The sequence below is a fragment of the Anolis carolinensis genome, unplaced genomic scaffold (assembly GCF_035594765.1).
Source record: "Anolis carolinensis isolate JA03-04 unplaced genomic scaffold, rAnoCar3.1.pri scaffold_7, whole genome shotgun sequence".
Taxonomy (NCBI): Eukaryota; Metazoa; Chordata; class Lepidosauria; order Squamata; family Dactyloidae; genus Anolis; species Anolis carolinensis.
The window spans coordinates 27,212,203-27,228,929 of NW_026943818.1; the positions used below are offsets into that span (position 1 = coordinate 27,212,203).

General features: G+C 41.8%; 1 protein-coding gene across 3 annotated transcripts in view; it reads right to left on the reverse strand.

Annotated features, from left to right (window-relative positions):
• myo1c (myosin IC) overlaps window positions 1-11,929 on the reverse strand; it is a 47,948-nt gene extending 36,019 nt beyond the window's left edge. Inside the window, exon 1 of one of the 3 annotated variants that reach the window (XM_062959719.1) lies at window positions 11,910-11,929. Coding sequence is in view for 1 of the 3 variants with exons in the window: in XM_062959718.1 (XP_062815788.1) it covers window positions 11,688-11,768 (81 nt within the window). In the remaining 2 variants the exon portion in view is untranslated. Of the gene's footprint in view, window positions 1-6,205; window positions 6,334-11,687; window positions 11,845-11,909 lie in introns of those variants that run through there. The other 2 variants (XM_062959718.1, XM_062959717.1) reach the window with 2 other exon arrangements.
• Between the last annotated feature and the right edge of the window lie 4,798 nt (window positions 11,930-16,727).

The window sequence follows — 16,727 nt, forward strand, 5'->3', positions numbered from 1 at the left end:
TAATAATAATAATAATAACAACAACAAAATCACGATCTGCCAACTGCAAAAGGCCACCCTACTGGGATCTGCACGCATCATCCGAAAATACATCACACAGTCCTAGACACTTGGGAAGTGTTCGACTTGTGATTTTGTGATACGAAATCCAGCATATCTATCTTGTTTGCTGTGTCATAATATAATAATAATAATAATAATAATAATAATAATAATAATAATAATAATAATAATTTAGAAGGGATCTTAAGGGGTCTTCTAATCTAATGCATACCTGGCAATAATAATAATAATAATAACAACAACAACAATAACAATAATTCATCACACAGTCCGAAACACTTGGGAAGTGTTTGACTTGTGATTTTGTGATACGGAACCCAGCATATATATCTCGTTTGCTGTGTCTTTGTTTCAATAATAATAATAATAATAATAATAATAATAATAATAATAGGAAGGGAACCTAAGGGGTCTTCTAATCTAATGCATACCTGGCAATAATAATAATAATAATAATAATAATAATAATAATAATAATAATAATAATAAGGAAGGGATTTTAAGGGGTCTTCTAATCTAACGCATACCTGGCAGAAATAATAATAATAATAATAATAATAATAATAATAATAATAATAATAATAATAATTTGGAAGGGAACCTAAGGGGGGTTCTAATCCAATGCATACCTGGCAATAATAATAATAATAATAATAATAATCACACAGTCCTAAACACTTGGGAAGTGTTCAACCTGTGATTTTGTGATACGAAATCCAGCATATATCTCTCATTTGCTGTGCCATACTATGTCTTTGTGTCAATAATAATAATAATAATAATAATAATAATACATCACACAGTCCTAAACACTTGGGAAGTGTTTGACTTGCGATTTTGTGATATGAAATCCAGCATATATCTCTCATTTGCTGTGCCATACTATGTCTTTGTGTCAATAATAATAATAATAATAATAATAATAATAATAATAATACATCACACAGTCCTAAACACTTGGGAAATGTTCAACCTGTGATTTTGTGATACGAAATCCAGCATATAGATCTCGTTTGCTGTGTCATACTATGTCTTTGTGTCAATAATAATAATGCAATAGAATAAGAGAGTTGGAAGAGACCCAATGGGCCATCTAGTCCCACCCCAATCTGCCTTTATGCAGGAAAAACAACAAAAACACCCCCGACAGATGGCCACGCAGCCTCTGTTCCAAAGTCTCTTCTTAAGTTCAGGAAGTTCAAGCGTAACCTTTAGGGAAGTCCCTGCAGATGCCTTGGTTGACAACCAGATCCCAGGAGGGGCCGGGCCTTGTTTGTTCGGCTTCCAGGAAGAGCGAGCGAGCGGCCCAGAGGGACTCCAGTGTGCCCGGGGTAATAACAATAATAATAAAGGCTCCAGGGCCACCACCGAAGAGGGGCTGCCCAGCCGCCCTTCTGCCCAGCCCCGTGGCTTCCTCGCTGGCAAGTCCCCTTGAGTCAAGCGCCTGGAATGAGCGGAATGCAAGGCCGGCCCTCCTTCCCTCCCTTTTGTGAGTTCCATCCAACTTTCCATACTGAAATGAGGGGGGGGGGGGGGGACCATGCCAGGGAAGGGAAAGGCCCGCCTCGGAAATTCCTCCTTCTTCTTCTTCTATACCATTTCAATCCGTCTTATTATGGTGACCTTCAAAGGGCCGTTGAATCCATGGATGGCGAGTCCGCGGATACGGAGGGCCAGCCGTAATATTTTTTACATAGTGGCCGGTGCTGCTTATTATTATTAATAATAATAATAATAAGCAGCATTATTGCCATGATCCCTCTGTCAACAATCTTACAAAAAACAAATCTCGGCTATCAAACATCTAAAAAATCTCACAAAATTTCGCATCTGATGTACATGGATGACCTGAAGCTGTATGGGAAAACCGAAACTGAAATCCAGTCTCTGACCAACACTGTCCGAATTTTTAGCACTGATATCAGCATGGAGTTTGGCTTGGACAAATGTTCGACAGCGGCATTGAAGAAAGGAAAAATCATCGAAAGTGAGGGCATAAATATGCCTAATGGCCAAACAATAAAGTGTCATCAACCAGAGGCCTATAAATATCTGGGCATATTACAGCTGGACAACATCAAGCATGAACATGTGAAGACTGTGGTCAGTAAAGAATACACACAAAGGGTCAGAAAAATTCTCAAAACCAAGCTCAATGGAGGCAACACCATCAAGGCCATAAACACCTGGGCCATACCTGTCATAAGATATACTGCTGGCATCATAAACTGGACACAGGCGGAACTGGACAATTTGGAAAGAAAAACAAGAAAACTCATGACCATTCATCACCCTCGCAGTGATATTGACCCGCTATATCTGCCTAGAAGATCAGGTGGCAAAGGACTCTTACAAGTAAAACAAGCCGTCAAAGAAGAAGAACATGCCCTGGCAGAATATGTAAAGCAAAGTGAAGAACCTGCTTTGATTGAAGTCAAAAATCAGAAACTCCTCAAAGCACAGCAGACAAAGAATCAGTACAAGAAAACCGCACTACAAACTAGAGCTGACAGCTGGCACAACAAAACATTGCATGGAAAGTTCCTTGACAAAATTGAAGGAAAAGCTGATAAGGAGAAGACCTGGCTCTGGCTCACAAATGGGACCCTGAAGAAGGAGACAGAAGGCCTGATCCTTGCAGCCCAGGAGCAAGCCATCAGGACAAATAATAATAATAATATAAGGCCAAGATCGAAAAATCAGCTGATGACCCAAAATGCAGACTGTGCAAGGAAACCGACGAAACCATGGATCATATCCTCAGCTGCTGTAAGAAAATTGCACAGACAGACTACAAACAGAGGCACAACTATGTGGCCCAAATGATCCGTTGGAACTTATGCCTCAAGTACCACCTCCCAGCAGTAAAGAACTGGTGGGATCACAAACCTGCAAAAGTCTTGGAAAATGAGCACGCAAAGATACTGTGGGACTTCCAAATCCAGACTGAAAAAGTTCTGGAACACAACACACCAGACATCACAGTTGTGGAAAAGAAAAAGGTTTGGATCATTGATGCTGCCATCCCAGGTGACAGTCGCATGGACGAAAAACAACAGGAAAAACTTAGCCACTATCAGGACCTCAAGATTGAACTGCAAAGACTGGCAGAAACCAGTGCAGGTGGTCCCGGTGGTGATCGGCACATTGGGTGCCGTGCCAAAAGATCTCATCCGGCATTTGGAAACAATAGACATTGACAAAATCATGATCTGCCAACTGCAAAAGGCCACCCTACTGGGATCTACGCGCATCATCCGAAAATACATCACACAGTCCTAGACACTTGGGAAGTGTTTGACTTGTGATTTTGTGATACGAAATGCAGCATGTCTATCTTGTTTGCTCTGTAATAATAATAATAATAATAATAATAATAATAATAATAATAATAATAATAAGTTTATTTGTAACCCGCCACCATCTCCCCCAAAGGGGACTTGGGGCGGCTCACAGAAATATCAGATCCAAAAGCAATAACCATGTACAATACATCAATAAACAATAACATGCACCAGTTATAATAGTTAAACATTGACCAGAAAAATGAAACATACTTTCTAAAAACATAGAATTAAAAACAGTAAGGTTGCAATGATAGATTAGCAAAGTGCACATTATAAGATTGCGAACTCAGAAACATAGATAAAGTGCCACAAATTCGTTTGAGGTCAATTTGGGTGAACCCAGTGTGCCGATCACCACTGGGTCCACCTTGATTGGCTTGTGCCAGAGTCTTTGCAGCTCGATCTTTAGATCCTCGCATATTATTATTATTATTATTATTATTATTATTATTATTATTATTATTATTATTCGTTGAATCCATGGAGACAAGGGGACACCTGTAATATTTTTATATAGTGGCCGGTGCTTATTATTATTATTAGTAGTAGTATTACCACTGGGACCACCTTTACTGACTTGTGCCAGAGTCTTTGCAGTTCGATCTTTAGATCCTCGCATATTATTATTATTATTATTATTATTATTATTATTATTATTATCATCATCATCCATGGATGGACATCGATGGAGACAAGGAGACAGCTGTAATATTTCTATATAGTGGCTGGTGCTTATTATTATTATTATTATTAGTAGTATTACCACTGGGACCACCTTTACTGACTTGTGCCAGAGTCTTTGCAGTTCGATCTTTAGATCCTCGCATATTATTATTATTATTATTATTATTATTATTATTATTATTATTATCATCATCATCCATGGATGGAGAATCGATGGAGACAAGGAGACAGCTGTAATATTTCTATATAGTGGCTGGTGCTTATTATTATTAGTAGTAGTAGTAGTATTACCACTGGGACCACCTTTACTGGCTTGTGTCGGAGTCTTTGCAGTTTGATCTTTAGATCCTCGTTTATTATTATTATTATTATTATTATTATTATTATTATTATTATTTATTACTGGTTGAATCCATGGAGGGAGAATCCGTGGAGACCGGAGGACAACTATAATATTTTTACACAGTGGCCAGCGCTTAATATTATGATCATTACGATTATGATTACTAGTTGAATCCATAGAGGGAGACAGAAGGCCAGCTATAATATTTTACGTAGTGGCTGGTGCTCTTTTGTTTATTATCATTACTGTTAATAAAGATGTTCTGTTCAACGTCTTTCTTAATTAATTAAATGAAAGGATCAAAGGTCTGGAGAACAAGACCTATGAGGAGCGGCTTAAAGAGCTGGGCATGTTTAGCCAAAGAGCCGGCGTTGTCCGCAGACTCCTCCAAGGTCATTGGCATGACTGTATGGAGCGCCGTCACCTTCCCGCCAGAGTAGTACCTATTGATCTACTCACATTTGCATGTTTTCGAACTGTTAGGTTGGCAGAAGCTGGGGCTAACAGCGAGCGCTTACTTATTATATGGTATTATTATATTATTATAATATTGTCATTGTGTTATTATGATATTGTTATATTATAATATTATATTGTTATACTGTATTATTATATTACTATGATATTATATACTATATATATTATTATTCAGTATTATTATATTATAATATTATTATATCAATTTATTATATATTTTTATATACTAATATAATAATATATAATAATGAATCCTTTTGGGGAGATAGGGCAAAACAGAAATGAAGTTTTATTATTATTATCATAGTTTTATTATTGTAATATTATTAATATTACAGTATATAATTATATTATTATTATATCATATTATTATATCATTATAATAATAATATATAATATAATAATATATAATCATGAGTCCCTTCGGGGAGATAGTTTTATTATTATTGTATTATTATTATTATATCATATTATTATATCATTATAATAATATATATATAATATAAGAATATATAATAATGAGTCCCTTCGGGGAGATAGAGTGGAATAGAAATAAAGTTTATATTATTGTATTATTGTTATTATTATTATTATTATAAAATATATTATCATGAGTCCCTTCGGGGAGATAGGGTGGAACAGAAATAAAGTTTGTATTATTGTATTATTATTATTATTATTATCATTATCATTATAAAATACATAATCATGAGTCCCTTTGGGGAGATAGGGTGGAATAGACATAAAGTTTGTATTATTATTATTATTATTATTAAATATATAATCTTGAGTCCCTTTGGGGAGATAGGGTGGAATAGACATAAAGTTTGTATTATTATTATTATTATTATTATTATTATTATTATAAAATATATAATCTTGAGTCCCTTTGGGGAGCTGGGTGGAATAGACATAAAGTTTGTATTATTGTTGTTGTTGTTTTATTATTATAATATTATTATAATTATTATATAACATATTATATTATTATATCATGATATTATTAGTAGTAGTAGTTTTATTATTATGATATAACATATTATATTATTATATCATGATATTATTATTATTATTATTAGTATTAGTATTATTATCATTATTATAGAAGGGGCCTGAGTCAAAACAGAGAAAATCCCATACTACTGAAATGCCTATATGGATGCATATATATATATAGGATTGGCAGGGCGTGGGGGTGAAGGTGGAGTGTCCCAGGTGGAGTGTCCAGGCCCCAAAGAGCCCGTCCCGTCCCGTCCCGCTCTGCCCATGCTCAGAGGCAGCCGTGGCCTACCTTCTCCTCTCTCTCTCTCTCTCTCTCTCTCTCTCCTTCCTCCTTCCTTCTTCTTCTCTCAGTCCTCTTTTCGGTCGGGACGAGAAGGGCGGGGCCAGGCGGGCAGGGCCCGGGACGCGCATGCGCGGTTGAGGCGGGGAGGCGAAGGGAGGGAAGCTCCGCCCCAGGCCACGCCCCCATTTGGGCGGGAAAAGGCCCATTTGAGGGGAAATGGCAGAATCGAGGGGTCTCTCTGAGGAGAACTGAGGGCGGGAAGAAGGGCCTTTCTCTGAGGGGAAATGGCAGAATAGAAGGGTCTCTCTGAGGAGAAGTGAAGGCAGAAGGAAAGGGTTCTATTCTCTGAGGGAAAATGGCCGAGTAAAAGTTTCTTTCTGAGGGGAAAATGTCAGAGCAAAGGCCTCTCTGAGGAGAACTGAGGGCAGGAAAAAGGTCTTTCTCTGAGGGGAAATGGCAGAATAGAAGGGTCTCTCTGAGGAGAATTGAGGGCAGAAGTAAAGGGTCTTTCTCTCTGAGGGAAAATGGCGGAATAGAGGGGTCTCTCTGAGGGGAGAAAGAAGGGATCTTTCTCTCTCTCTGAGGGAAAATGGCAGAATAGAGGGGTCTCTGAGGAGACTTGAGGGCAGGAAGAAGGGCCTTTCTCTGAGGGAAAATGGTGGAATAGATGGGTCTCTGAGGAGAATTGAGGGCAGAAGGAAGGGGTCTTTCTCTGAGGGAAAATGGCAGAATAGAGGGGTCTTTCTAAGGAGAATTGAGGGCAGGAAGAAGGGTCTTTCTCTGAGGGAAAATGGCGGAATAGAAGGGTCTCTCTAAGGAAGAGAAGGCAGAAGTAAAGGGTCTTTCTCTCTGAAGGAAAATGGCAGAATAGAGGGGTCTCTCTGAGGGGAGAAAGAAGGGGTCTTTCTCTCTATCTGAGGGAAAATGGCGGAATAGAAGGGTCTCTCTGAGGAGAACTGAAGGCAGAAGGAAAGGGTCTTTCTCTCCGAAGGAAAATGGCAGAATAGAGGGGTCTCTCTGAGGGGAGAAAGAAGGGGTCTTTTTTCTCTATCTGAGGGAAAATGGCAGAATAGAAGGGTCTCTCTGAGGAGAACTGAGTACAGAAGGAAAGGGTCTTTCTGAGGGAAAGAAAGGCAGAATATAGGGGTCTCTCTGAGGGGAGAAAGAAGGGATCTTTCTCTCTCTCTGAGGGAAAATGGCGGAATAGAAGGGTCTCTCTGAGGAGAATTGAGGGCAGAAGGAAGGGTCTCTCTAAGGGGAGAAAGAAAGGATCTTTCTATCTGAGGGGAAATGGCGGAATAGAAGGGTCTCTCTGCGGAAGAGAAGGCAGAAGGAAAAGGTCTTTCTCTCCGAGGTGAAATGGCGGAATAGAAGGGTCTCTCTGAGGAGAAGGCAGAAGGAAAGGGTCTTTCTCTCTGAGGGAAAATGGCAGAATAGAGGGGTCTCTGAGGAGAATTGAGGGCAGAAGGAAGGGTCTCTTTAAGGGGAGAAAGAAAGGATCTTTCTATCTGAGGGAAAATGGCAGAATAGAGGGTCTCTCTGCGGAAGAGAAGGCAGAAGGAAAAGGTCTTTCTCTCCGAGGGAAAATGGCAGAGCAAAGGCCCCTCTGAGGAGAACTGAGAGGAGAAGCAAGGGGTCTTTCTCTCTCTATCTGAGGGAAAATGGGGGAATAGAAGGGTCTCTGAGGAAAAGTGAAGACAGGAAGAAGGGCCTTTCTCTGAGGGAAAATGGCAGAATAAAAGGGTCTCTGAGGAAGAGAAGGCAGAAGGAAAGGGTCTTTCTCTCCGAAGGAAAATGGCAGAGCAAAGGCCCCTCTGAAGAGAACTGAGGGCAGAAGGACTTTCTTTGAGGAGGAAAAGCCAGCCTGGAGGAATCTGGGGAGAAGGGAAGGCAAAATGAAGGGGTCTTTTTTTCTCTCTGAGGGAGAAAGGCAGAGTATAGGAATCTATCTCGCTGGGGAAAAGGGAAGGCAGAAGGAAAGTCACTTTCTCTGAGGGAAAATGGCGGAATAGAAGGGTCTTTCTGAGGAGAACTGAGGGCAGAAGGAAGGGCTCTTTCTCTTTTTGAGGGAAAAGACAGAGTAAAAGGTTCTCTGAGTGGGAAAGGGAGGAGAAAGGGCTCTCTCTGAGGAGAAGGCAGAGGGAAGGGGTCTCTCTGTGGAGAGAAATGAAGGCAGAAGGAAGGGGGTCTTTCTCTCTCTGAGGGAAAGAAAGGCAGAATAGAGGGGTCTCTGAGGGGAAAGGGGGTCCCAGAAGAGAGGGCTCTCTCTTTCGAGGGAAAAAGGCTCTCTTTGAGGGGAAAAGAGTGAAGGAAGGGGTCTCCAAGGAGAAGTGAAGGCAGAAGGAAGAGGTCTCTCTCTGAGGGAAAAGACAGTAAAAAGTTTCTCTGAGGGAAAAGACAAAGTAAAAAGCTCTCTAAGAGTAAGACAGAGTAAAAGGCTCTGAGGGATAGGACAGAGTAAAAGGCTCTCTCTCGGGAATAAGAAAGAGTAAAAGGCTCTCTATGAGAGGAAAGACAGAGTAAAGGGCTCTCTCCAAGAGGAAAAGACAGAGTAAAAGGCTCTCTGTGAGATAGGACAGAGTAAAAGGCTCTGAGGAATAGGACAGAGTAAAAGGCTCTCTATGAGAGGAAAGACGGCTCTCTCTGTGAGATAGGACAGAGTAAAAGGCTCTCTGAGGGATAGGACAGAGTAGATAGGCTGTTACAAATTGTGGGAGTTGAAGTCCAAAACACCTGGAGGACCCAAGCCTGCCCATGCCTAAAGATTGTCAAAGGGACCCCTGGCCTTCAGCTCAAAGGCCTCACTCTCTTTATACCCTCGGTCTCTCTGGCTGCCAGAAAACCATCTTTGTCTACGTTCAGCTACCAAGACCAGCTAAAGGAGATCGGGATAAAGCCCAGGTGGGTTGTCCTTTTCTCTCTTTTTTTTCTCAAACGTTATCCTGCTTAAAAGTCTTTTTGTCCCACAGCTTCTGTTCTCTTGGATGCCACTCTCTCAACAGCGCCTGTCATCACAGTTGACATGCTTCCTTCCCGGCTCGTTCAATGAGCCAACGTAGAGAGGCAATTGTTTGACAGGCAGCACAAACAGTCTCTATGGGAAGTTGGCTTCATCTGTGCCAACCTGCTTGGAACGCGCGCCTTGTATGTTTTGGAGATGTGATGGAAAGCAACATGGCGGATATGACCTGTCGCACGCAGAGCCAGAGGATGAATCACATACAGTGTGTTGCGTGTCATTGGCAAGGACCAAAAGATCTCTACATTGCTCTGAAATGGGCAAATGGCGAGCGGAAGGAGTTACAAACAAATTCAACGTATTAACACACTTAACGATGTAACTACACAACCTTTCTTGTTCGTAACGTGGTGACTGCTTGTAATAAACACAGCACAAAGTTAGACCTCGTGCAATGCTTAGAGTATCGTTTTCAACCAGTCTCAATCTACAAAGCAAAGGTCACAAAATAAATCTGTAGTAAAACACACTCGCTGCTACTTTGGCTTGTAGGCCCCTTGTCCATCAAGAAGGCCACCTGCACAGTCCAACGCGATTGTTTTGTACTTTCTATCGGAATCCTAAAGACGAGATGGCGCAATAAAAACAATAGTGTTAGAACACCAAAGCTTTCGGCGATGGAAAATAAAAGCTTGGGATGCATCTATACAGTGGGATGAATCCACTTCCATCTTCCTGGGGGTTGCTGAAGAAGGGTGATGCCTCACCAAACTACATATAGCATTGCATAGGAACTAAATTAGAGATGACGTCCCTCAAATAGGAACTCCAGATGCTCCTGAAGTAGCTTTCCCGTTTGCTGTGGTTCTCAACCTGTGAGTCCTCAGATGTTTTTGGCCTTCCAGAAATCCTAACAACTAGTAAACTGGCTGAGATTTCTGGGAGTTGTAGGCCAAAACACCTGTAATGGGAGAAATCTGCCAAGGCAACAACGGTGCAAGAGGGTCAATGGCTGCTATCCCATTTCATGCAATACCTCTGTGGTGAGCCTGTGGTGAGCTCCCGTCTATCAGCTCTAGCTTGTGGGGACATGAGAGAAGCTAACACACCTGGGCAACGTCTCTGTAGACAGCCCATTCTCCTACACCAGAAGCGACTCGTAGTATGTTCTCAAATGATAAAACAATTGGATATGAACATGACCTGAAGGTTGGGTTGCTGACCTGAAGGCTGCCGGTTAGAATTCGTGAGATGTGGTGAGCTCCCGTCTATCAGCTCTAGCTTGTGGGGACATGATAGAAGCCTCCCAGCTAACACACCTGGGCAACGTCTCTGTAGACAGCCCATTCTCTCACACCAGAAGTGACTCGTATATTTTCAAGTGATAAAACAATCAGATATGGACATGACCTGAAGGTTGGATTGCTGACCTGAAGACTGCCAGTTAGAATTCGTGAGATGGGGTAAGCTCCCGTCTATCAGCTCTAGCTTGTGGGGACATGGGAGAAGCCTCCCAGCAAACACACCTGGGCAACGTCTCTGTAGACAGCCCATTCGCTTACACCAGAAGTGACTCGTATATTTTCAAGTGATAAAACAATCAGATATGGACATGACCTGAAGGTTGGGTTGCTGACCTGAAGGCTGCCCGTTAGAATCCTTGAGATGGGGTGAGCTCCTGTCTGTCAGCTCTAGCTTGTGGGGACATGGGAGAAGCCTCCCAGCTAACACATCCAGTCAATGTTCCCAGGGAGCCTTTCCTACGTTCATATCTACACCCATAGATGCCTGTGTCCAACTTCCCACTTTGCCTGTTTTCATCAGATATGAGTCGCGGTGGCATAATGGGTTAAAACTGCTGACCTGAAGGTTGCCGGTTAGAATCTTTGAGATGGGATGAGCTCCCGTCTATCAGCTCTAGCTTGTGGGGACATGAGAGAAGCCTCCCAGCTAACACACCTGGGCAACGTCTCTGTAGACAGCCCATTCTCTCACACCAGAAGTGACGCGTAGTATGTTTTCAAGTGATAAAACAATCAGATATGGACATGACCTGAAGGTTGGGTTGCTGACCTGAAGGCTGCCAGTTAGAATCCGTGAGATGGGGTGAGCTCCCGTCTATCAGCTCTAGCTTGTGGGGACATGGGAGAAGCCTCCCAGCTAACACACCTGGGCAACGTCTCTGTAGACAGCCCATTCTCCTACACCAGAAGCGACTCATACTGGTAGTATGTTCTCAAATGATAAAACAATCAGATATGAACATGACCTGAAGGTTGGATTGCTGACCTAAAGGCTGCCAGTTAGAATCTGGGAGATGTGGTGAGCTCCTGTCTGTCAGCTCTAGCTTGTGGGGACATGAGAGAAGCCTCCCAGCTAACACACCTGGGCAACGTCTCTGTAGACAGCCCATTCTCTCACACCAGAAGCGACTTGTAGTATGATAAAAAAAATTATCAGATATGATCACAGCCACCCAACAATGGTTGTGCCCCCCCTCATCCGAACGATTCATTCACGCAGGCTTACGGCTTTGGACCCTCTGCGGCCTTGGCCCCCCGGGTGGGCGGCTTCTCCCGTGGGGAGGGAGGTGGCCCTCAGCTCCGGCATCCCGGGACTCTTGCTCCCACGTCCTGGAGCCGCAAGAACGCCTTCTCTGTCCGGCTTCCCCTTGGTTTTGGCATATTCGTCCTGCCTCTGGACAGTTCCAGGAACTCTTTAATTTATGTGTTGTTTGCACGTCGCTCTTACCTCGGTTGTTTCTTCTCCGAGACCCAAGGGAGGCTGGCGAACTGGAGACACATTGAGCACTTCTGGCCCCAGGCTTTGTCCTTGGCCTCTCTTATTTCCCTGAGAAAAATAGCTGGGAGTAGAGAGAGAGACTCTCTCCTTACCTTGAGATCTCGTATCCCGTTCTTTGGGTCTTTTGTCTCAGTCCCAGAGGCCGTCTCTCCCCTTTCTCAGCCCTTTTCCTAAGGAGCAAACTTAGGTGCTACTCCTCCTGAAACACTGAGCAGGAGAGCCTGAATTAACTGACTCTAAAGGATTTCACAGGATTTTTTAAAAAAAAACTACTGTTAATATTTAATTTTATTTTCACGTTGGTATATTTTTCAGGATTTTGATTTTATTGTACCAGTATTACCATAATGCTTTATTTATTTATTTACTAGCTTGGGGACCCGGCGGTGCCCGGGCTATTTGAGAAAGGCATTGTTTGGCTGTGTTGTAAGTTTAGTCTATATCCAGTGTCAGTTGGGTTGAGTGTGTGCGGGTGAACTACAACTCCCATATGGAAGTACCATCGTCCATGGTGCATTGCCCTGGAAACAGTGGCAGGATGTAGAGTAGGCCATGGGGGCTCTGTGTGCCAAGTTTGGTGTTGATCAATCATTGGTGGGGGTCGCAGTGGTGTCTGGAAGTGAATCAAGATACTGGAAGTCCCATCATGTGTGGGCAAAACTCCTCCAAATCGCGCCAGGATGTAGAGTGGGTGATAGGGGGTCTTTGTGGGAAATTTGGTCTTTATCAGCCATTGTTATGGATTGCAGTAGTCTAACCAAGTGAGTGAAGGTATTATAAATCCCATCATCCATGGTGTGTTGGTCCCTAAACTGCAGGAGGAGATAAAGTGAGTGATGGGGGGTACGTGTGCCATGTTTGGTGTTTTATCAGTCAGTGGTGTGGGTTGTAGTGGTTTCAGTAAGTGAGTGAAGGTACTGCAAGTCCCATCATCGTAGGTATGTCCTTCCCAATCTGGACCAGAACGTCAAGGGGCTCATGGAGGTTGTGTGTGCCAAGTTTGGTCGAGTTTTGTCATTGCTGTGTATCGCAGTGGTCTGTTAAGATTTGAAGCATGTGAAAAGTACCATCCTCCCCGAAATGGCACCAGGGTGTAAGGTGCATCATGGGGGTTATGTGTGCCAAGTTTGGTTGTGATCCGTCATTAGTTAGAATAATAGTGGTGTGTTGGAGAGAAAATGTTTGAAAGTACTGTAAAAGGCCATAATGCTTAGTCCATTCTCCCGCAAACTGCTGTAGCATGTAAAGCAGGGGTCCCCAAACTAAGGCCCGGGGGCCGGTTGCGGCCCTCCGAGGTCATTTACCTGGCCCCCGCCCTCAGTTTTATAATAGAATATATTGTATATACATATAATATTGATAATAATATTATAATGTAATACAATATAACACTAATAATAATACCATATAATATTAATTATATATTCTATATTACATATAATATTACTAATACAGTAGAGTCTCACTTATCCAACATAAATGGGCCGGCAGAACGTTGGATAAGAGAATATGTTGGATAATAAGGGGAGATTAAGGAGAAGCCTATTAAACATCAAATTAGGTTATGATTTTACAAATTAAGCACCAAAACATCATGTTATACAACAAATCTGGCAGAAAAAGTAGTTCAATACGCAGTAATGCTACATAGTAATTACTGTATTTACGAATTTCGCACCAAAATATCATGATATATTGAAAACATTGACTACAAAAATGCGTTGGATAATCCAGAACGTTGGATAAGCGAGTGTTGGATAAGTGAGACTCTACTGTAATATTACAGTATAGTGGTATAGTTCAATATAGCAATATTTAATGCTAATATTGTGCTATGCTAATAATATAATATATTGTATGTACATATAATTTGTAAGCCACTCTGAGTCCCCTTTGGGGTGAGAAGGGTGTGATGCAAATGTAGTAAATAAATGCAGTAAATAAATATTAAATAAATAAATTTTAGACTTAGGCTCGCCCAAAGTCTGAAAGGCACACAACAACAACAACAACAATCCTAATTAACTTGACTATCTCATTGGTCAGAAGCAGGACCACACTTCCCATTGAAATCCTGATAATTGTATGTTGGTTAAAATAGTTTTTAATTTTAAATATTGTATTGTTCTTTCATTGGCAGTGGTCTCAAGAAGTTAGTGAAGGTACTGGAAGTCCCATCATCCTTGGTCCATCCTCCCCTAATCTGCCTCAAGACGGAAAGGGGTTCATGGAGGTTCTGTGTTCCAAGTTTGGTCCAGTTCTGTCACTGTTGGGCGACATAGTGTTCTGTAGGAGACTTAGCATTCGAAAGTACTGCAAATCCCATTATGCGTGGCCCATCATCCCCAAACGGCACCAGGACGTACAATGGGTCATAGGGGTGATGTGTGCCAAGTTTGGTCCATGTCAGTGATTCCTGGCGGTTACAGTGGCCTGTGAAAGTGGCGGCCAATCAGAAAGCTGCCACATACAAACATATAGATTTTAATAACTTTATTTATAGTTTCGAGTAGATACATTAAAAGTGGGGGAACATTTTGGTTGATAGAAAAGTAGGAAACTAAGTTATTTAGAAAGATACAAGGGTAGATAAGAAAAAAATAAAATTGGCAAAAGAAAAGAAGAAGAAAAAGAAAAACCTAAAAGAAAGGAATTGATGACTTCCATCCATCTCCACATTGTCTTCGATCCAATCCTGGATCTCCTCCAATTACAGTAGAGTCTCACTTATCCAACATAAACGGGCCGGCAGAATGTTGGATAAGCGAATATGTTGGATAATAAGGAGAGATAAAGAAAAAGCCTATTAAACATCAAATTAGGTTATGATTTTACAAATTAAGCACCAAAACATCATGTTAGACAACAAATTTGGCAGAAAAAGTAGTTCAATACGCAGTAATGCTATGTAGTAATTACTGTATTTATGAATTTAGCACCAAAATAACACGATGTATTGAAAACATTGCCTCCAAAAATGCGTTGGATAATCCAGAACGTTGGATAAGCGAGTGTTGGATAAGTGAGACTCTACTGTACTATCATTCCTTACTTATATTTTAGCTTCCCTAAATTCATGTCTTTCTTGTTGCTCTTATCGTCGTCTAAATGTTCTTGAATTATATTATAGTAAATTTCTTTTCTTTATTAATAAAATTAAAAAGTGGTTGCCAGTCAGTACATTTCTTTGGTAAGCCCTGTTGTTTCTTTATTAGATACTAGCTTGGAGACCCGGTGATGCCCGGGTCATTTGAGAAAGGCCTTGTTTGCCTGTGTTCCAAGTGTAGCCTATATCCAATGTCAGCTGGGTTCAGTGGGTGCGGGTGAGCTCCAACTCCCATATGCAAGTCCCATCGTCCAGTGTCCATCCCCCTCCAAACAGATCCAGTATGTAGAATAGGTCATGAGGGCTCCCTGTAGCATGTTTGGTCTTGATCAGTCATTTGTGTGGGTTGCGGTGCTCTCAGGAAGTGAGTGAAGGTATTGGAAGTCCCATCGTCCATGGTCCATCGTCCTCCAAACTGCACCTGGGTGTAGAGTCAGTCATGGGTGTTCTCTGTTTGAAGTTTGGTCTTGATGAGACATTGATGGGGGTGACAGTGGTCTCAGGAAGTGAATGAATATACTGCAAGTCCCATCATCCAAGGTCCAAGCTCTTTCAAATCTCACCAAGATGTGGAGTGGGCCATGGTGGCTCTATGTGCCAAGTTTGGTCTTGATCAGTCATTGGTGGGGGTCACAGTAGTCCCAGGAAGTGAGTGAAGATAGTGCAAGTCCCATCATCCACGGTCCCTCCTCCCCCAAACTGCACCAGGATGTAAAGTGGGCTACCCTGCACCTGCGTGGCAAGTTTGATACAGTTTTGTCATTCATGGGCATCACAGTGGTTTGTGGGAGGTGAATTGGATGAAGGTACTGCAAATCCCATAATCCTTGGTCCACCCTCCGTCAAACTGCTGCAGCATGTGAAGTGTGTCATTTGGGATCTGTGTGCCTGGTTTGGTTCAGTTCTGTGATTTGTGGCAGTTGCTGTGGTCTCAAGAAGTCAGGGAAGGTACTGCAAATTCCATCATCCTTGGTCCATCCTGCCCCAATATACATCAGGATGTCAAGGGGTCGACAGGAGTTCTGTGTGCCAAGTTTGGTCCATTTCCATCATTGGTGGGCATTGCAGTAGTCTGAGGGAGTGAAAGTGTTTGAAAGTACTGCAAATCCCATCATCTGTGGTCCATCCTCCCCCAAATGGCAGCAGGTCATCAAGTGCATCGTGGGGATGAAGTGGGCCAAGTTTGGTGCAGATCCGTCATTCCTGTTGGTCTCAGTGGCCTGGGATAGTGGCGGCCAATCAAAACGCGAGCACATATTCCGCCAGGCCAATCAAAACGCTGATACATACTCCGATTTCACTTTTATTATATATATAGATAGATGTTAATCTGTCCATATTCTTAATTTCCATTAATTTTATTAACCATTGGTCCGGTATCTCTTCTTGTCTCCAATTTTTCGCATATATAATCCTCATAAGCTGCTTTTTTTGAGAGGGAGAAAAATGGTGTAATAATAATAATAATAATAATAATAATAATAATAATAATAATAATAATAATAATAATAATAATGTATATACAGTATATACAGTATATATCTATATATATAAAAGGGTAATGAAATCATCCACACCTCTCGGTTGATACAACAAAAAGAAAAGAAAAATAAAGTCCTAATTAGAGAGAGAGGAATAATTGCCTTTATCCAATTGCTGCC